This window comes from Mustela erminea, chromosome 9, assembly GCF_009829155.1.
Source record: "Mustela erminea isolate mMusErm1 chromosome 9, mMusErm1.Pri, whole genome shotgun sequence".
Classification (NCBI taxonomy): Eukaryota; Metazoa; Chordata; class Mammalia; order Carnivora; family Mustelidae; genus Mustela; species Mustela erminea.
Window position 1 is genome coordinate 14526784 of NC_045622.1, and position 21718 is coordinate 14548501.

Genomic DNA, 21718 nt, shown 5'->3' on the forward strand with positions numbered 1-21718 from the left:
CCAGGCGCCCCTAGGTTCTTTTTAAAAATTGCCGTAGTAGATAACGCATTTATGTCTGCATACCAGGTTAGGTTAGGATGACGACACATTTAGGTTTTTCATGTTGTTCAGCCTAGGGCCATATTTACATTTAGTAATTTTGCCAGTTGAGAGTTCTGGCAGGAGTATGATGGGATTTATTTCTGATACCATTTTGGATGTTTTTTGGTTAGCCTCCTAGTGATAGGAGCAGCGGCTCTTTAAAATGTGAGACGTTTGTGTGCCGAGCTGTAGCCTTTCACGCGTACAGTTATAAGTCGTCTCCCCTACTTCTCTGTTGATGGGGGAAATAGAAGAAATAGTCTGTGATTAGATAAGCCCTGTTCACTCCAGGCCAAACTTTTGCATAATGCAGCTTGAGTTTTGAGGGGAGTTTTAAAGCAGTGGTATAATGGCAAATAAAAAACTTAGTTGATTTCTTTTTTTTTTTTTTTTTTTTTTTTAATTAAGAGCCCTGCCCCCCTTTTTGGCTGCCAATTTTAGAATACAGAGCTAATCGATTTCTGTAGCTTGTCATGGCCTATCATCTGGGAATAGCTAGAACTGTATATGTTGCTTCTAGATTGTAATAACCTACCAGCTACACCTTGGCTTCATTTATTTACATTCTCAACAAGTGTGCTTGCTCTTGTTCGTTTTGACTTGCCTCTTATTCAGGGTCAAGAAAGTGATTCATCAGAGACCTCTGTGCGAGGACCCCGCATTAAACATGTCTGCAGAAGAGCTGCCGTTGCCCTTGGCCGAAAACGAGCTGTGTTTCCTGATGACATGCCCACCCTGAGTGCCTTACCATGGGAAGAACGAGAGAAGATTTTGTCTTCCATGGGGAATGATGGTAGGTCAGGGATGTCAGCCTTGGAGTCTGAGCAGATTTGATTAGTTTGCTGGTCATTCTGGGGATACCTAGTAGGCTCTTCATAGCACTTTGTGTTAGTCTGGGTCCTCCAAAAAGCAAATGGCAAGGGTGTATTAAGTATGCAAGGGTTACACTAGAGAAAGTGCCCAAGAGAGAAAATGGGAGGGAGCTAGGGAAGGCTGGGGTAACAGTCAGGCTGCTGTGCAAGTGTGACCCCAAGGAAAGAGATAGGGAGGGAGGGTTGGGCAGAATCTTCCCAGACTGTTTTCCCAGAGAGTTTGGCAAGGCTGTCAGGGAGTCCTTGAGCAAAAGCTGACGGTTGTCTCCCAGGAACGGGCCTGCCTTAGTATCCCTGCCGTGCTCAGTCCCTACCCGGGAGCAGCCCTGTGGTAAGTGTGGCCTCGGCGTATCGCTGGATTTCAGAGCACAGCCGTTGGCCCTTGGTCAGTGAGCTCCGTCCCCCGTGCTTGGAGGTCTGGGAGGCACATTCTCATGGTTGCATTTTGACGCTGGATGGCTTAAATGCTAGGTGACTGCTCATATGAAATGGAGAGGTTCAGAGAATCTTAAGAAGCATTCAGTTCACATTCTTGGTTTTAGGTTAGACTGTGTTTTGTTCTCAGTGTTCAGATTTCTGCTTCCATCAAGCTGCAAGTTATAGGCGTTTTTTAAAAAATTTAAAGAATTATTTAAAACAGGCTCTGATTTCTGCCTAATATTTTTATTATGATGTATTTCATTTTTGGAGTCCCAGTTAAAATGAGGCTTGGATGTATATCATGATATGAATGGATTTTGAGGAATTCCGCCTCTGCTCCCAAGAAAGAATTTAGACACTCCCTCAGAACTAATGACACGTTTCTTTAACAGACAAGTCATCAATTGCTGGCTCAGAAGATGCTGAACCTCTTGCTCCGCCCATCAAACCAATTAAACCCGTTACCAGAAACAAGGCGCCTCAGGAACCTCCAGTAAAGAAAGGGCGACGATCCAGGCGGTGTGGGCAGTGTCCCGGCTGCCAGGTGCCTGAGGACTGTGGTGTTTGTACTAACTGCTTAGACAAACCCAAGTTTGGTGGCCGAAATATAAAGAAGCAGTGCTGCAAGTGAGTGGGTGTCTTCCTCTGAGGTGTGGACCTCTCAGCCATGGTGGTTGTGTGTTCATGCCTGGACTGTTGCAGGGATGCAGCCGAAGGCTGAGTGTGGTTGTGTCGTGTCTCCTTGACGTGCAAGGCTAGTTGCAGAGTTGGATTTTGTGATGTGGCCAGGTTTGGGCTGTCCTTAAATAAGAAATACTTGGGCAGCACTGTTTAGTAGAAAGTCCTGCAGTGGTGGAAGTAGTCTCTGTCTGTGTAGTCCGCGTGGTAGCCATTAGCCGGACGTGGCTGTAGAACACTGGAGGTGTGGTTAGTGTGACCAAGAAACTGCTGTTTAATTGCATTGCATTTCAATTAATTTAAATTTAAATGGCCACATGTGCCTAGTGGCTACCATATCAGTGCAGCTCTGGAGGGCTTCCATGTAAACACTGACGAATTTATATATTAGTATTTTATATGTTATATCAGTTATATAGAAGTCACATGTATATGAAATATTTACATATAACTGAGCTGTAATTTATATTTAATGTATATATTATAATATCTATTTGTATTCTAATTTTTCAGGTCAATTGAAATTAATCTTTATGGTATTGAGGAAAAAAAGTGATATCTTAGTCTAAGGCCCTTGGCTTTTTAACTCCCAGAGTATTTTCATGTACATGGAATTTTTGATCTGCAAGTTTTGATTACTCGATCTCTTCTCCCTTTTTTAAGTCAGTTTGTGGATTCACTCTCTGCTCTTTGGGTCAAGAAAGTTGCACAAACAAATTTTAGTGACAGAGCATCTCATAAAGTGCCTGCCACAGGGAGGACATATTAGCAATAGGTATTTGCTGAATGAATGGTAATATGAAAGTGATTTATAGAAAATATGGTTGGGAGAAGTTAGTTCAGGGGAGACAGTTTCTAGGAGACAGAAGGAGTTCTCGGCTCTGCTTTAGTCTGGCCTTAAGCAAGAATCTTGTCTCAGTCCCATAGTGGAAACAAATCACAGATCAGCAGAAAGGTACATGATTGCAGGATAAACCTGCACTGTAATTTGGGGGTTGAAATGTATTAAGCTCAGTTTCAGACTTCAGAGTAAGTCTTAGTTTCTTAGTTAAATTGAGAAGTGAAATGTGTATCAAAGCCCCCTGAGATAGATCTGTTGCATCATAGTGTCAAAAAACTTGTTGGTTAATTTTCATCCATTTTTATTCAGATTACTGTATGAATATTAATCTCATAAGGGAGCAGAACCAGTTTGACTTTAAGAAACACCAGCTGATGATTTTGTGTGTGTGGTGCTAAGTTAGTACTGGGTTATAAGAAATTTGAGTCCCATTTCAAAAATAATTTGATATTTATTCCTTTTAGACCCTAAAGGTAGGTAAAATTGCTGATCGAAGCATTCAGAGGCTCATATTGAATCTGAGTACTTTTTTCAGCTCTCAAAATAAACCCTAATGAAGGTTCACTGATTTTTGCAAGCACATTAACACTTGTTTCAATGGCTTTCCTTCTAAATGTTGTTTACTTTTTATGGTGTCCCTTGTCATCCTAGGATGAGAAAATGTCAGAATCTACAATGGATGCCTTCCAAAGCCTACCTTCAGAAGCAAGCAAAAGGTAGCGTTGTCTGAAGATCTTCCCCAAATGCTTCCTGCTCTAATGCCAGAGTCATGTACATCTGGTGTAAATAGAATGCCAGTTTCTCGTTCGTTCGTTTGACTGCTCTTCCCAGCAAGTTGGTGGTGGTTGAAGCTGGGTGGCAGTTACGTGAGGGTTCATTTTACTAGTCCCTTTACTTTGAAATGTTCCATAATCAAAAAAATTTTTAAATTCCTGGAACAATTCCAGTCCATTCCGGTTCTGAGAGTGACACAAATACCTCAGTCTCACCTGATCAGCTCTCTCCTTCCAGTGTCGACTCAGCTGTAGGGCACTATGAACATGATTGTACTACATCCCTCTGCTTCTGTCTTAAAAAGAGTTTTTTTCACTTACTACAGATAAATCATCTTGGTTTTTTCCCCCCAGCTGTGAAAAAGAAAGAGAAAAAGTCTAAAACCAGCGAAAAGAAAGAGAGCAAGGAGAGCAGTGTTGGGAAGAGCGTGGTGGACTCTGGGCAGAAGCCTGCCCCGTCAGCAAGAGAGGACCCCGCCCCCAAGAAAAGCAGTAGCGAACCTCCGCCTCGAAAGCCCGTCGAGGAGAAGAGCGAGGAAGGGAACGCCCCTGCCCCAGTTCCTGAATCCAAACAAGTTACCACGCCAGCTTCCAGGAAGTCCAGCAAGCAGGCCTCCCAGCCAGTGCCAGTCACCCCTCCACAGCCATCCAGCACAGCACCACCGAGAAAAGAAGTTCCCAAGACCACTCCTAGTGAGCCCAAGAAAAAGCAGCCTCTACCACCAGAATCAGGTGAGTGAGGAAAGCAAGAAGAAGTTGCTGAGCCAGAAATACCAGCAAAGAACACCAGTGTCTTTCTTAAACAGCATTTGGAAACCCAAAATGTATATTTTTGAGCCTTTAGTTAAGGAAAATTAGCTCTCTTTTAAACTATTTATATAATAATAAAGAAATAAAAGCAAAAAAGCAGTTAAGTTGGAGGTATTATCTTAATTTCCTCTGTAAAGCCTAGAGTTTAAGTCAGTTTTTGTGTTTTCTAATGCCCCTTTCTTCACAGGCCAGTAAGTCCTGAGGTGGTCATTGCTGTTTAGCACGAACTCTGAGTTTAGTGGCATCTGACTGCAATTTATTTTGAATTCTTTAGGTCCAGAGCAAAGCAAGCAGAAAAAAGTGGCTCCTCGCCCAAGTATTCCTGTAAAACAAAAACCAAAAGAAAAGGTGAGGAGAGATTTGTTTCTCAGCCATTGCTCAGGGATGTGTTCCATTCTGCAGGGACATAGTATTATCCTTGACATTTATGTGACTGAGTGAGTGAACCCGCGGATCTGCTTCTCTGTAGATGGTAGTGGACTTCCTTAAAGTGAAAGAACTTCCGGTTAGGCTTTAGCTCATTTTGTTTTTTGTCTTTCCCCTTCTTTGTGGCTTTCCGTGCTTAGGCTAACACCACAGGGCGCTTACTGTGATTGTTCTTTTCCCTGAGCATGCTTTAGTGATACTGGTCTACAGCAGTCACCCTTCCCTATGTCCACTATGTATATTATGAGGAGAGAGAGGTCTTGAAGAATCTTCTGGCTCAGGGTGCCTGGGTGTCTCAGCCGGTTGATTGTCTGACTCTTGATTTCTGTTCCGGTCACGATCTCAGGGTATCGGGATCAAACAGCGTAGAGTTTCCCTCTACATTTCCCTCTGCCCCTCTCTCTATGAGAACATGTGCTTTTTTCTCTCTTTCTCAAATAAACAAATTAAAAAAAAAAAAAAAAAGTTAAAAAAGAAAGATTCTTCTGGCTCATTCTGCCGTCTCTCTATGCCCCCGTAATGGTGTGGTGAGCATCCTTGCTAGTGCACCAGCAATGCGAAAGAGAGGCAGATACCAGGGTCTTAAGAAGCCTTGCTCCGAGGTCATTGTCTGGCTTCTAACTGATAAAGCATGGTTACCCTGACGAGTTGAAATCACTGATGGTCACAGAGCTGCGAACACTGCTATGACCGTCCGTTTTAGCAAGAGTGGAATGATCAGCCCCAGGTTCGATGTGCAGCCCAAAGATCTACAAAAATGATCGAGAAAATGGCAGAATAAACTGCTCCCATGCTGTCTCTTTGGTTTTATTGTGCCAACAACCTCAGCTGGCATCATGGACCATGAAAAAGCAAGACAAGAACCCATAAGAGGGAGAAAGTCCCGGAATTCTTCTAGGGCTGTAATGCATACATAAAATGCCTCCATGGAAAAAGGAATCTGAAGATTAACTCTCTGTGTCTGTGGAATACTTGTGTTGGAAGCGTGGTTTCCAGAGCTCTTAATTAGATTGGTTGTTTGCATTATTACCTGTTGCAAAAGTGTGGGCAAGTGGGATGTGGTTTTGTTCTTTATCCATCTTCTGTCTCTATAGGAAAAGCCACCTCCAGTCAGTAAGCAGGAGAACACAGGCACTTTGAACATCCTCAGCACTCTCTCCAATGGCAATAGTTCGAAGCAAAAGATCCCAGCCGATGGAGTCCACAGGATCAGAGTGGACTTTAAGGTAAAAGTGTTTCGTGACCATGTAGCATGTCGAGCGTGATGGGCTTCAAATCAGAAAAATGGTGTTATCCAGGGTATTGATGAAAGAGGGGGAGTTCAGCACCGCGTCAGGGGTGAGAGCTCCCCGTTGGCAGGTGGGTTCAGGTGTGAGAGAGCTCTGGTCCGTGTTGTGAGGTCACCATTTACGAGCGGACAAATGAACGCTGGCACCAGCCTGAGCGAAAAAGTGCATTTGGATGAGAACAGCATCTGAGGAAATAATTCTTTCATGTGAGAATTCTCCAACCAAGATGATTGCTTGAATCAGCAAAGCTCTAAGGAAAAGTCACTCCTGGGGTATCTTTGCATTCTCGTTAACATGAATTAAACCAGTAGGTGAGCATTTTAACAGTTTGTGTCTGAAACGAGCAGTTTTTAAAGCAGCAGTTAACTCTTGAACCCACTGAAACGAAGTCTTCTTGCCACTCTGGTGTCACTCGGAATTGATGTTTGCTGGCCTTGTTCTCGATCCAAAGCTGTATCTCCAGAACACTTGCATAAACGATCTGTCTCTCTCTCCACAGGAGGATTGTGAAGCAGAAAATGTGTGGGAGATGGGAGGCTTAGGAATCTTGACCTCTGTCCCTATAACACCCAGAGTGGTTTGCTTTCTCTGTGCCAGCAGTGGGCACGTAGAGGTAAGAGGAGCTGCTTCTCAGTACCCCAGACAGTTGAATGGTAAATGATTTTGCTGTGATGAAAGAAATCATTTCTTCTGTCTTGTTGGTATGTAGCAGGTACTATCCTCTCTTTATTTTTGATCTTTTTTTTTTTTTAAGTAATCTTTGGGGTGCCTGTGTGGCTCAGTGCTCGGGCGTCTGCTCTAGACTCAGGTCATGATCCCCAGGTCCTGGGATCAAACCCCATATCAGGCTCCCTGCTCAGTGGGGAACCTGCCTGTCCATCTCCAGCTCCCCCTGCTTGTGTTCCCCTCTCTCGCTATGTCTCCCTCTGTCATCAATAAATAACATCTTTTAAAAAAAATTTTTTTTTAACTAATCGTTATGCCCAGTGTGGGGCTTGAACTTAGAACCCAGAGAGCAAGAGTCGCACTCTCTGCTGACTGAGCCAGCCGGGCACCCCTACTGGCCTCACTTTAATCCAGCTAATGAAATGCTTCAGAAGTTTTTTTATAGATTTCATGAAGGAATCTGCTTCTTAGTAGAGGAGCAGAATTACTGAGTGTAAACGTTTTAATGGTCTCATCTCTTAAATGCACTCTTTTTATTAGAGTTCTGATAGTTCTGCTAAATGTCCAAACATGGCAGAAATTATACAGTGCACTTCTGGAAAAAGAAATAGCTATCTTACATTAACTGTCAAAATCCCCTTGTCTATAAAGAGCTCTTAAGCAATTAATAAGAAAAAGGAACAACGCCCAGTAAAAATAAATAGGCTGTGGACAGGAATATGTAATTCACAGAATGAGAAATAAAAACATGGTGAGCAGGGGTCATTAAGCCTTCTGATGACCGAAAATTGGATATTAAAGCATGATTAAAAAGATCATGTGAGAAGAGGTGCCGGCTGGCTCATCTGGTGGAGGTTGTGAGTGTGAGCCCCCCCACATTGGCCATAGAGATTGCTTAAAAAAGTAAAATCTTTAGAGACATTGGGTTGGCACAGTTGATTAAGAGTCTGACTCTTGGTTTCAACTCAGGTCATGATCTCAGGGTTGTGAGATCGAGCTCCCATCAGCTCCGAGTCTGCTGGAGATTCTCTCTTTCCCTCTCCTGTCCCCCCCCCCCCCCAGTAAATAAATTAATAAAATCTTTTTAAAAAAATAATGGGGGAAAAGGATCATGTGGAAATAGGGACTTCCTGTTGGTGGAATCTAAGTTAGTTGCAGTCTTTCTTTCTGAGGAAACTGTTCAGAAATACATATTTATCCTTAAAATGAACATACTGTCTAACCCAGCAGTGGCACTCAAGGCATTTATCCTAAGGATATAATTAGAGAAATCAACAGATAGGTATATGCATGCGTAGGTATGTGTGATTATATGTGTGTGTACAATACATACATATATATATGTGATAAACCCTTCTGTCTGTATATATGGTACACACAAGGGTTTTTATTTCAGTACTGTTCATGATGATAATAAATAGGAGACAACCTAAAGTTTGTCAGTAAGGGGTGGGAGTCTTTAATCATAGGATATGCATATAAGAGTAAAGATAATAATAATATAGATGGATAGTGACATGTCCATGACACATCACTGAGTTAAAAGAGCAGGTTACAAAGTAGTATATGTAAAGCGTGATCCCATTTTGGATTTTGGACATTTTTTTAAAAGTGTATATGCAGAAAGAATGGAAGGATTTACACCAAAATCTTGAAAATGTGATTGGATTAGGAGTTCCTTGTTTTCTCTTTATTTTTCTTTATCCTTTCGAGTCTTTTGCAGTGAGTATTTGCAACCTCTGCAATGAAGAAGTAAAAGCAGGATTTTAAATCGGAAGCAGTAGCTTGTCACTCATACAGTCCTCACTTCCGGAATACCTCCCTAGCTTGTTACTTTATCACATGTGTTTTAAGGTCATGAAGAAATCCCAAGACGAGATTATCATGTACGTATTGAGCAATCAGGCAGACTCACTAGCTAAGAGATTCAGTCCTGCCCACTTGCTATGTTAAATTGTATGCTAGTAAAATATAACATATAGTATAGTATATATTATATTTTATATATATAGTATAATACCATTATAAATTATGGTATTCAATCATTAAGCAAATATTTTAGTGCCTATTATGAACAATAACATTGTTCCAGGTGGTGGGGCTGCTTTAGATAATATTGACATTAAGAATATTCAGTTCACAAATGTCAGGGCTTTACAGTATCTCTTTTGCTCATAATCTTAATGCTTTCCCTCCACACATATGCTGCCCACAGGAATAACTTGTAGCTCCAGTCCTTCAACTTCTGTGATAAAACGGGTTTTTTTCTTTCAGAGTATAATTGCTTTAATTTAAATTGTGTAGTTGTGCACAGCAACCCCATGGGATTCCTAAAAACTGAGCTAGAGATTGACTAGCTCACTGCCTGCAGCATACTCCTGCTAAAGTGTAACCAGTGTTTGATGAATTCTGATATTTGAGGTTTGTTTGTTGGTTTTAAGATTGATTGATTGATTGATTTTGCGGGGGTGTGGGGCACACAGTGGGGACAGGCAGAGGGAGAGGGAGACTCTGAAGCAGAGTCGCGGAGTGCAGAGCCTGATGCCGGCTCCAGCTCCGGCCCAGGACCATGAGATCACAGCCTGAGCCCAAACTGAGTTAGGTGCTAATCCAACTGCGCCACCTACAGATCCCTAGACATTAGAATTTTAAAAAACTTTCTATGCTGACGTTATTTCAGATTGGCAGAAAAGTTACAAGAGTATTACAAAGAATTCCCATATACCCTTCACCCACATTTCCCAAATGTTCATATGTTTATTTGCTTTATTCTTTTGTGTGTCTGTATTTTACAAAGTGAGAAATAAAATATGTACATACATTTTATATATATAACACATTTTTTTCTAAAAATTGGGAAGTTGTAGACCTGTCCTTTTACATCTAAATATTTTACTATGTATTTTGTAAAACCATGGGCATTCTCATATCATCACGGTATAGCTGTCAAAGTGTGGAAATTAACAGTTACTGTTATCTAATATATAAACCTTATTTAGCTTTGACCTGTTGTCCCAATAATTCTGCTATGGCAAAAGAAAAGTCTGGGTCATCCTCATTTAAATTTTTAAAAACTCCTTAACATGAAAATAACATTTCTACAATTAGAGATGGAAAGGACAAACGAGAGCTTGCAACTGTCTTTAGTATCTTGTAGGAAGCCTTTAACCCTCCCTCTTTCCCCCTTCCGATAGCTCTTGCTTGTACCTCACCTTCGGCACTTGGTGCATTCTGGTAAATCTGGGATTACATTTATTTTGTTACTTTTTTAAATTCTGCCATTATTACTTTAGGCCCCTGCATCTCCTGCAGTGCCTAATCTTGTGCTTTTTTTTCATAGTCATTGCTAAATGATTATGTGTTAAATTAAAAACACACACACACACACCGCCCCCATTGGACTCCTAAAGCCTGAAGTCTGTAAATAGCATTTGGTTGATGTCTCTGCATGTTATTTGACAACTTCTATATTCCGGTCTTATCCTAGTTTGTGTATTGCCAAGTCTGTTGTGAGCCCTTCCACAAGTTTTGTTTAGAGGAGAACGAGCGCCCCCTGGAGGACCAGCTGGAGAACTGGTGTTGTCGCCGCTGCAAGTTCTGTCATGTTTGTGGAAGGCAGCATCAGGCTACCAAGGTATAAAACTAAGTAACAGAACTGTTTAGAGCATTACTCTCTATCTCTGTTTCTGCCTTTTGGTTTAGGGTTTTGTATTTATATTTTTCCTCCACTGACAGTCTGTTCTGACTATTTAATTGGGTATAGTTCATTGCCTATTTTTATGTTTTAATTTAGGGAATATAGGAGAAAATGTGGCATTAGATTAAAATCCCCCCAAAAACTGCAGTCTGCCTGATAAGAATATTCATCTGGGTGCCTTTGGCAGGACACAAGTCCCACTGCTTTCTTTGAGAGTAAAATAATTTAGGAGACAATGTAAATTGTTCTAGTGACGTGCGATACTTACTTGAAGGTGAATATGAAATGGGCACTAAATGCTCATCTGTGTGTGTGTGTGATAACCACTTTCTTGCCTTCATATTTTCTTCCTTTTTTTTTTATTGGCATATAGCAGACGTACAATATGTGAGTTTTAGGTGTGCGACTCAGTGCTCACCATGAGATGCACAACTGTCACACATTATGACAGTTTCATGGACTGTATTCCCTCGTCTGTACTTCTCATCTCCGCGACTTAGTTACTTCATAACTGGAAGTGTGTACCTCTTCATCCCTTGCCTTTGTGTTCCCTACAGCAGCTGCTGGAGTGTAATAAGTGCCGAAACAGCTATCACCCCGAGTGCCTGGGACCAAACTACCCCACCAAGCCCACCAAGAAAAAGAAAGTTTGGGTGAGTACCCATATGACGCTGTTGCAGAGAGAACTGACGTTGGGGCTCTTGGGCTTGTAATGGGGATCCCCTTGCTGGAGTATGTCCCTGTGACCGTTTTTCGGTCTCATTAGGAAGAGCCAACCCAGGAAAGAGGTCATCTTGAGAAACGGATTGCGTATGAGGTCTCTTTAAATGAGATGAGCTCTTAAAATAGGGAATTCCCTTTGAATTTTTTTTCCTTTTCCAGATCTGCACCAAGTGTGTGCGCTGCAAGAGCTGTGGATCCACAACTCCAGGCAAAGGGTGGGATGCACAGTGGTCTCACGATTTCTCACTGTGCCACGACTGTGCCAAACTCTTTGCTAAAGGTACTTTAAAAAAGCCAGTTTTGTCAACTTGTAGAAGTTGTTATTTGGTGTTTTGAAGGAGAACTGGACACCCCAGTGCAAGGAAGTAAAAAGTTTTATCTGTCTTGTCAGGGACACCATCTAGACCCATTTACTAAGTTCCTGATCTTGCTCTTTACAGCGGAGTATTACAGCAACTAGAAATGCTTTGTTAACTTATATGGGAAGAATTAAGGGGACTTTTTGTAATAACTAACCACAGAAGAAATGCTCTAAGCTAGTATTTCCCAGTGTGAGGTATAGACATTTGATTGTTCCAGAAATGATTTTAGGTGTTACTGAGTCAAACATTTTAGTAGTTACGCTAGAAAAATTTAACCTAATAACTCATTTTACTGACTTATGATAATAATGATACAGAGTTTACTATTGAATGTATTTTAAAGTAATCTATTAAGTAAAGAATAACAGAGGGGGAGCACCTGGGTGACTCTGTTTGTTGGGTAAGCATCTGCCTATGGCTGAGGTCATGATCTCAGGGTACTGGGATAGAGTCCCATGTTAGGCTCCCCATCCAGTGGAAAGCCTGCTTCTGCCTCCTGCTGCTCCCCTACTTGTGCTCATTCTCTCTGTCAAATAAATAAATAAATAAATAAATAAATAAATAAAGCTTAAAAAAAAAAAAAAAGAGTAGTGGGAGTGCATGGATAAAGCAAATTGATGAAAGCTGTCATTTGTGTTGAATTTTAGGAACTGCTGCTCTGAGCTCTAACTTAAACCACTAAGAATAAGGAGAGAGTGTAAATTAACTGCTTTTTTAATCCCACCTCTTCACCTCTTTTTGAAAATACAAACCTTTCTTTGGAATGTGTCAGAGAGAACATTCTCTCATTCTTTTTCTCCTGTGTTCTTTGTAAACTCTACCTCGTGACCTTCAAAAATGAGTCTCAATAAAATCAGTGGCATGTTCTAAGAGCTCAGGAAAACCTGGACATGTGACAGATGTGTGAGCGTTGCATAGTAGGTCCCCGCTGGCACCTGTGAGCAGCTGCAGAGGAGAGCTGGCACACGAAGCTAGGGCCTGGGAGGCACTGGTGTGTAAGCCAGAGCGCTGCTGAAAAGTGTGCTTTGCTTTCAGGGAACTTCTGCCCTCTCTGTGATAAGTGTTATGATGACGATGACTACGAGAGTAAGATGATGCAGTGTGGAAAGTGTGATCGCTGGGTCCATTCCAAATGTGAGAATCTTTCAGGTACAGAAGGTTGGAGTCTTTTTATTACAGTTTCTTCTTGCTTGGTACATTTATAGCCCCCAAAGTAATTTGTAAACGTAAAGTTATGGCCGTGTTGTTGCTTGAAGTCTTCTGAAATTTCCACCCCTATAAGCACTTTCTTGTCAAGCTGTGCTCATTTATCATGAACGTATCCCTTTAAAGTATGTATTTGCTGTGTTTTGTGGGTACCTGAACCTGTTGGTTATCCTGGGCTAGCGTTAATAGTGTCCCTTCAGAGATCAGTATGTGCTGGGTTCCTAGGGGACATTAAGAGTCCTGCTGCCGGGGGCACCTGGGTGGCTCAGTGGGTTAAGGCCTCTGCCTTCGGCTCAGGTCATGATCCCAGGGTCCTGGGATCGAGCCCCACATCAGGCTGTCTGCTCCACGGAGAGCCTGCTTCCTCCTCTCTCAATCTCTGCCTGCCTCTCTGCCTACTTGTGATCTCTGTCTGTCAAATAAATAAATAAATAAAATCTTTTAAAAATAAAAATAAAAATAATTTAAAAAAAAAGAGTCCTGCTGCCGTCCCCAGGGTACAGCTTGTATTAAGTTCAGGGGAGTAGTGTCCTCTTCTCCCTCTCTGCCACTCTTCAGAGCACCTCAGCATTGTGGGTTTTTGTTTTTCTAGATGAGATGTATGAGATTTTGTCTAACCTGCCAGAAAGTGTGGCCTATACCTGTGTGAACTGCACCGAGCGGCACCCTGCAGAGTGGCGGCTGGCCCTGGAGAAGGAGCTGCAGATCTCCCTGAAGCAGGTTCTGACAGCTCTGCTCAACTCTCGGACCACCAGCCACTTGCTTCGCTACCGACAGGTCGGCCCTGGGAGTTCATTCTTGGGCGGGTTCAGCCAGCGAGGGGGCGTTCATTTGCTCCATTCTTCATTTAGTTTTATAAACTTACTTGCTTTGGCTTTCAGCCATTAAGAAAATCTTTAGGGGGAGGGCACCTGGGTGGCTCAGTGGGTTAAGCCTCTGCCTTTGGCTCAGGTCATGATCTTGAAGTCCTGGGATCAAGCCCCGCATTGGGCTCTCTTCTCGGTAGGGAGCCTGCTTCCCCCTCTCTCTCTCTGCCTACTTGTGATCTCTGTCAATTAAATTTAAAAATATGGGGCACGGGGCGCCTGGGTGGCTCAGTGGGTTAAAGCCTCTGCCTTCGGCTTGGGTCATGATCTCAGGGTCTTGGGATCAGGCCCCACATTGGGCTCCCTTCAGCAGGGAACCTGCTTCCTCCTCTCTTTCTGCCTGCCTCACTGCCTACTTGTGATCCGTGTCTGTCAAATAAATAAATAAAATCTTTAAAAAAAGAAAGAAAGAAAGAAAGAAAACCTTTAGTACTGAGTAGGACTTTCTCTGGGGATTTTCTTTGCTATTACTAATAAGAAATGTGTAATTTATACTCTGAGGGCTCTGGGGGGACAGCATTGAAAGGCTTCAGTGAAGAATAACCTGATCAGAGTTGCTTTTTAGGAAAAAAAAAAAAGATTCTGACTGGAGAGGGAGGAAGGATTGGCGAGGACGGAGGCTAGAGGCAGGAACGGTGGTCAGAAAGCAGTTAGAGTAATCTGGATGAGAGGGAGAGTGGCGGCCTACTCTGACAGTCATGGACTATCACTCTGGGAAATCCTGAGGGCTCCTCAGGGCAGAATTTGTAAACCACTAGTTTTCGTCCATTGAAGTTGTGAACTGTACGTCTATGGAGTAGTCATTGGAAATACAAGGTAAAATGTTGGAAAAAATGCACGGATAACTCGAACTCAGAGCTAGGCTGCTGCTTTATCTCCTCATAGAGCTCCATTGTTTAAATAGGAAAGTTTGCCATCTCTGTCTCCCTCAGAAGGAACTGGACAGTTTCTCTGTCTCCCTCAGAAGGAACTGGACAGTTTCTGTGTCTTCATACTCCATTTGGAAGTTCTAAGTTTATATGGTCAAAGGATTACAGAACCGGCTCATTCTAACGCCCTTTTTCTGTTATTTAAGAAATCTGTGCTTATTTTCATGTTCTTCAAGTTTTATAATATGTATAATTCAGTACCATCTTTATTAATTTGAATAGAATTTTCACCGATGCCTCATTTTCAGTGTTACATAAAAGAAACCTGTCTTTCCTGGCAACAGGCTGCCAAGCCTCCAGACTTAAATCCTGAGACGGAGGAGAGTATACCTTCCCGCAGCTCCCCAGAAGGACCGGACCCACCAGTGCTTACTGAGGTCAGCAAACAGGAAGATCAGCAGCCCTTAGATCTGGAAGGAGTCAAGAGGAAAATGGACCAAGGAAACTACACATCTGTGGTATGTCTCTACCAACATTTCAAATGCCAGTTTAACTCCTTTGGGTCTTTGGGGGACGAGGCTGGGAGTAAGCACCAAGAGATGGTGTGTATTATATTTAGAAATGTCGTGTGGATTTAAATACCTAAAAATATATGAGTTCTTTCAGCTCTGTGTTTCAGAAGATGGGAAGGTAGTGTCTCAAAAGATTATTTTTTAATTTGGCTGTCATCTGAGTTCTCTGAATATTATTTTTTATTAAAACTGTTTATGGAGGGGTGCCTGGGTGGCTCATTCGATTAAGCGTCTGCCTTTGGCTTGGGTCATGATCCCAGGGTCCAAGGATCGAGCCCCACATTGGGCTCCCTGCTCAGCAGGGAGCCTGCTTCTCCCTCTCCCTCTGCACCCCTGCTCCTGCTCTCTTATATCAAATAAGTAAATAAATAAAAATCTTTAAAAAAAAAAAACTGTTCATGGAAAGATGCTAATGTGAAGTTACTTGGTTTGCCTCTCTCAAAATCATGTCTAAATATTGTATTTTTCTATATAAGATACTCGTTTATAAAAGGTATGTTTTAAAGTTATGTTTTTAAGAATGTATGGGAATGATTATCTGTTATCTCATGATCCATATTTGCTGTTCAGTTGTTTATTTTAACCCCAATAAATAAATAAATAAAAAGTTATGGCCCTCTTTGGGTTACTTACTGTGATAGAACCAGTTTATTTGCATGCTTCCCTTATTAGCCTGGCTTCTCTTGACTGCCCCAAGTTAATTGTGAACTTATAGAGACCTCTGCTAAAGAGACATTATACTGCATTAAAATAGGGTGTCCATTTTCTGTTGGCTCTCTGGGCTGGGTGATTTAGGAGGGAAGAGGAAGTGGTTTTGAGAACACACTGTTTTATGAATAATTAATACTTTGTTTTCGTATACAGTTGGAGTTCAGTGATGATATCGTGAAGATCATTCAAGCAGCCATTAATTCAGATGGAGGGCAGCCAGAGATTAAAAAAGCCAACAGCATGGTCAAGTCCTTCTTTATTCGGGTGAATGATATTAATAGTTCATGTTTTTAATGCTTATCTATGGGTAATTACTCCACGAACAGAACGGATTTGTTCTCTTCTCCGTTTTGTTTTGCTCGATGTGTAAAACATCTTTTGGTTTAACTCATTCCTCTGATTCTTTGGGAGGAAGTTGGTGAGGTCACCAGAGTGGGTGGATCTTTCCCTTGGTGGCCTGAAATCATCCTCGTATTGACTTAGAAGCTGGTATGAAGTCGTTGGTTTTCTGTGGTTTCCTAATGAATGTTCACATGCTTACATTTTGTTTGTTTGCTTTTTTGTTAGCAAATGGAGCGTGTTTTTCCATGGTTCAGTGTCAAAAAGTCTAGGTTTTGGGAGCCAAATAAAGTATCAAGCAAGTAAGTAAATTCAGGATTACTTTTTTTTTCCACCTCATCAGCTAGAAATCAGAGTTCTAGATTAAGGTTTCTTTAGACTAGGTTTTAAGATTAAAAATTAGTCTGTTGAAATGCCTTTTCAGTGCTGATTTAGAGCTAATACTTAATGGTTATTATAGTCTATCACCCCTCTTTTTTCTTTATTATATTTTTTGCAGCTTGGCTTAACTTGGGGCATAGGTACAATACACGTGCTTCTATGTGTAGCTCGGTATTCAGACTTGTAATAGTTGGGCTCTGTATTACTCAGTTCAAATTGTGCTTACTATTGCTCTTGATTCTCCATATTTAACCTTAAATTTTTCTTCCAATAAATCCTTTTGATTCTTTGGGAAAGTTATCACTTGCTTCTGGAAGTTTAACCAAGAGTCATATATCAAGAATATGGTTTTTTTTTTAAATAAAGTCCTGTATATTTAAAGAGTTTTCAGATTCTGTGGCTTGTCCTTATATTCTGTGAATGGCTTATGCATGGGGCTGTGACCTGATGATATCAAGAATTTGATTATTTTGTATAGTTCCAGGTATATCATAGGAGTTCAATAAATGCTTGTTGAATCAATTATTTTCAGCAGTGGGATGTTACCAAACGCAGTGCTTCCACCTTCACTTGACCATAATTATGCTCAGTGGCAGGAGCGAGAGGAAAACAGCCACACTGAGCAGCCTCCTCTAATGAAGAAAATCATTCCAGCTCCCAAACCTAAAGGGCCTGGGGAACCAGACTCTCCAACTCCTCTCCATCCTCCTACACCACCAATTCTGAGTAAGGCACCAAATGAGTCATTATCCACTTCTCTCTAGATGCAGCTGATTAACTCTGTAAACGTAAATTTAATGTACTTGCATGTTGGAAAGACATTTTCAGGTCCATCCTTAAATGTAATAAAATCATTATTTTTGCCTAGCTTGGCCTGGTAACAAGAAATCGACATAAATACTCTTAACAGATGGTGAGATAGCATAACTTTGAACAGTTTTTGAAGGTGTTTATTTTATAAGCCACAGCCTATTTAAGCCAAATTGGTTTTTTCTTCCTGGAAATCAGACCTAGTATTGCCGCTTTTAACTGGATGTATTTTGGGTTCCAAGGTACTGATAGGAGTCGAGAAGATAGTCCAGAACTGAACCCACCCCCAGGCATAGAAGATAATAGACAATGTGCATTGTGTTTGACGTATGGTGATGACAGTGCTAATGTAAGTACCTTGGCGAACGGGGTCCTACGTAGCAAATGTTCCTGTGAACTGTTTGGTCCTTTGTGTCTTAATTCGATGACTGGGTGCCATTTATTTAATGAATGTTTGTCACCTAGCTTATAGCACTTGTGGTCTTTTTTCTATAACTGATTAAGTTGATTTAAAAGATGATTTGCATTGGGGCACCTGGGTGGCTCAGTTGGTTAAGCATCCAACTCTTGATACCAGCTCTGGTCTTAATCTCTGGGTGGTGAGTTTAAGCCCACATTGGGCTCCACACTGGGCGTGAAGACCACTTAAAATTTAAAAAAAGAAAAAAAAAAAAAAAAAGATGAGTTGCCTTAAATTAACCTGTTGATGTCTGGTAGTTTCTACAGGAGACTTCTCAAAAAGATTTTGTGAAAGTCAGTAAAGTATGTAAGTTTGCGTATGAAAGGCTTGTGTTTAAGGTAGGCAGGCAGAATGGTTAAGATCCCCAGTTCTGGCGGCTGCCTGGATTAATTTCTGTGCTCTCTGAGGATTAAAGGAAATAATGCTTATGAAGCTTTATTTAGTACTGGACACATAGCGCATAATAAAAAGGTTATTTATTTATTTGACAGAGAGAGAGAGAGAGAGATATCACAGGTAGGCAGAGAAAGAGAGGGAAGCAGGCTCCCCGCCGAGCAAAGAGAGCCCGAAGTGGGCGTTTATCCCAGGACCCTGAGATCATGACCCGAGCTGAAGGCAGAGGCTTAACCCACTGAGCCACCCAGGTGCCCAAAAAAGGTTTTTTAATGCAAGCTGAGAGGACTGGCTTTGAAATACGGTTTTGAAGAAATTAGTGCACACTTTCATAAATTTACCACATACTGCTTGTGTTTTGATTCGCTATGTTTATAAAATATTTCCCACCTATGGATTCTAGAAAGGTGAGAGGTGGAAACAGAAAATCATTGAGAAATGAGTTTTGAGTTTTGTGTGCATCCCCAAGTTAAATAATTATTATTGATGTTATCTTGACTGAGGTAAAGCTAATACCAAGGATACCTACTTTGACATTATATTCTTTAAAGAAAAAAGAAATCTCTTGATTTCATAGGATGCTGGCCGTTTGCTTTACATTGGCCAAAATGAGTGGACACATGTAAATTGCGCTTTGTGGTCAGCAGAAGTGTTTGAAGACGATGATGGATCACTAAAGAATGTGCACATGGCTGTGATCAGGGGCAAGCAGCTGGTAAGACCTGGTGTAAATGTTATGGAAAAGATTCCCCTCAGTTTCCAGATGTTCTCTCTGTGGCTTCATGATACTTCACTGAGGTTTTACATTGCCTTCAGAATGGTTAGCCAGCGACAAATGCTGGTGTATACTGTAGGCAAATTGCTACTCTGACCTTTGGGGGTTGGTGCATAAGAAATAGAAGACAGAGTGTTACCTAGTTTGGGAGACAATTTAAATGTGCAAGAAAGGTGTTACTTTATTAAGTGATTTAGACAAAATGATCTTGGAGGTCCCAGTTGAATCACTCTATGGTTCCATAGGAAAAACCCACATAAATACACTCACAGGAAAAGGATGAAGGAAATGATCAGTAGATGCTGAGAATCGTCAGAAAAGGCCATGAAGGAGTAAAATTTTAAAAGCTATACTTTGAAAGAGGGGAGATGAAGAATTATCAGAAAGAAAGAAAGAGAGAGAAACAAACAAAAAGCCCATGTAGATTGTATGGCGAGCACAAACAAAAAGTCTTCTGTGGAGAGGGGAGCCCAGACTGTGACTGTGACAGAATAAGGTGGTGACATTTAGGCTTGCTGAAGGTGATCTTTGAATTGTGAAATAAATTGTAATCTGTTAAGTCTAGTAACTAGAGAACCCTTGTGTTTCTGCCTGGTATAATCTTTCTAGAACTGAATTCTTTTGGATATAGTAGCCTTCTTGTAAGATGATGTTTTTAGAATCAGTCCTCAAAGTTCTATTTTCTATAAATCATTCGTGCATCCTAAAAACAAAACTTTCTGTTTAAGTTCTAAATCAAAGTGTAGTCTTTACATTTAATAGTTTCAGGGCCCCAGGGACAATGGGAGAGAGAGGATTTGTAGACGAGGCTTTAGGGTTCTTATTAGTTCTCTGTAATTCAGCTGATTACCAATAAAAAAAAAATGACTTGTAGGAAACCCAGAATGGGGTAGTTCTACAGAGGAGAAGGAAAGTGGCTTAAAACATCTGAAAGTCTGACTTAGGCCTCTGTTTTCTCTGGATGGTTAGAGATGTGAGTTCTGCCAAAAGCCAGGAGCCACCGTGGGCTGCTGCCTTACATCCTGCACCAGCAACTATCACTTCATGTGTTCTCGCGCCAAGAACTGTGTCTTCCTGGATGATAAGAAAGTGTATTGCCAGCGACATCGGGATCTGATCAAAGGCGAGGTGAGAGCTTCGTTGCTTTTCGAATTCTATAGGAGTTCGGGGAAAATAGGCTGGAAACAGCAAGATGGTAAGCTTTGCTTCACCTTACTACTCTGTGTTCCTGGAATCGCCTTCTGAGAAATACGGCAGTCTTCCCGTGAAACAGCACGGTGATTTTGAGAGGCTTTGCACTTGCCCTTAGAGATAGTCAGTATCACATGGAATGTGTCAAGGAATAGGCTGTCGTTAACAGCTGGGTTTTGTTTTAGGTGGTTCCTGAGAATGGATTTGAAGTTTTTAGAAGAGTGTTTGTGGACTTTGAAGGAATCAGCTTGAGAAGAAAGTTTCTCAATGGCTTGGAGCCGGAGAACATCCACATGATGATTGGTATGACGCAGGGCCCTGGCCGGGCGAAGGCTCGCTCTGTCGCTGGAGCACTTCCTAGTCTTTGGGTATAAAGTGAGCCTTCTCATTACCTCCTCTCACCCGTTCTTCTTTCCTTGATCAGGCTCCATGACAATTGACTGCTTGGGAATCCTGAATGATCTCTCTGACTGTGAAGATAAGCTTTTTCCTATTGGATATCAGTAAGTAGCTGCATGGAGCCAAGACACCAGCCCCCACAGCTGGGGCATCCTGAACAATGAGCAGCTCGTTGAATGGAGAGCTGCTTTTAATCGCCACCTAAAATTCACTACTTTTTTGCTACTTTTTGTAGATTGGGACAAAAGTATCCTTTTATGTGCACTAAATCCAGTTATAAAAGGAATGTATTATTGGCATACTTTCAGAATCATTTCCAAATAAAACCTAAATTAAAAAAAACAAAACAAAACACAAGGTCAGTCTGTTTTAAGATTCCACTTGAGTTCCATCTATCTGGATTTAAAGGTCCCGATTGTTGTAGTGGATCAAACACCTCAGGCCTCGGTCCTCAAGCTAAAAATATAAACCCCCACAATAATGATCATATTGTCCAGTGAACATTTATCCTCTCTCCTACGTGAAGCAAATGGCTTAAACTTCTAGCGGGCTGACAGTGTAAATTTAAAACTCCCTTTCTGTCTCTCCCATTTTGGAGTCTCATTTTGCTATCTATACACCAGTTTATTTTGCATTCCAATTCTGGCAACACAGTCTGTATGTTGAGCTGGGAGCTCTTTTTTTTTTTTTTTAAGATTTTATTTATTTATTTGACAGACAGAGATCACAAGTAGGCAGAGAGGCAGGCAGAGAGAGAGAGAGAGAGAGGGAAGCAGGCTCCCTGCGGAGCAGAGAGCCCGATGCGGGGCTCGATCCCAGGACCCTGAGATCATGACCCGAGCTGAAGGCAGCAGCCCAACCCACTGAGCCACCCAGGCGCCCCGAGCTGGCAGCTCTTTGTATAAACCAGGCTCCGTCAGCATCTAGCAGATCAGAAGCAATTACACTTCCCTTGTCTTGTGGGGCTTTTCTCCCAAAGGGGACACTTCAGGTTTGCTTTTTCTCCCTCTGTGTACACCTTGGGAGCGATGGTAGTCCCTTCCTGAAGGCCAATAACTATATCTGGCAGTAGATGTTAGTATTTTCCTTTCTCTGCATTTTTAGGGTA

The 21718-nt window shown here is 41.7% G+C and overlaps 1 protein-coding gene across 10 annotated transcripts in view; it reads left to right on the forward strand.

Moving 5' to 3' along the window:
- Window positions 1–21718, forward strand: part of KMT2A (lysine methyltransferase 2A) — a 77184-nt gene that overhangs the window by 33883 nt on the left and 21583 nt on the right. For 7 of the 10 annotated variants that reach the window (XM_032356290.1, XM_032356285.1, XM_032356288.1 and 4 more), the window contains 21 exons: window positions 697–874; window positions 1766–2000; window positions 3544–3608; window positions 4020–4397; window positions 4750–4823; window positions 5996–6127; window positions 6690–6803; window positions 10344–10490; window positions 11111–11206; window positions 11436–11556; window positions 12674–12796; window positions 13437–13621; window positions 14924–15097; window positions 16016–16126; window positions 16430–16503; window positions 17115–17308; window positions 17635–17741; window positions 18823–18960; window positions 19990–20148; window positions 20397–20514; window positions 20636–20714. In XM_032356290.1, the coding sequence (XP_032212181.1) occupies window positions 697–874; window positions 1766–2000; window positions 3544–3608; window positions 4020–4397; window positions 4750–4823; window positions 5996–6127; window positions 6690–6803; window positions 10344–10490; window positions 11111–11206; window positions 11436–11556; window positions 12674–12796; window positions 13437–13621; window positions 14924–15097; window positions 16016–16126; window positions 16430–16503; window positions 17115–17308; window positions 17635–17741; window positions 18823–18960; window positions 19990–20148; window positions 20397–20514; window positions 20636–20714 (3002 nt within the window). The remainder of the gene's footprint in view (window positions 1–696; window positions 875–1765; window positions 2001–3543; window positions 3609–4019; window positions 4398–4749; window positions 4824–5995; window positions 6128–6689; window positions 6804–10343; window positions 10491–11110; window positions 11207–11435; window positions 11557–12673; window positions 12797–13436; window positions 13622–14923; window positions 15098–16015; window positions 16127–16429; window positions 16504–17114; window positions 17309–17634; window positions 17742–18822; window positions 18961–19989; window positions 20149–20396; window positions 20515–20635; window positions 20715–21718) is intronic. The other 3 variants (XM_032356287.1, XM_032356289.1, XM_032356286.1) reach the window with 2 other exon arrangements.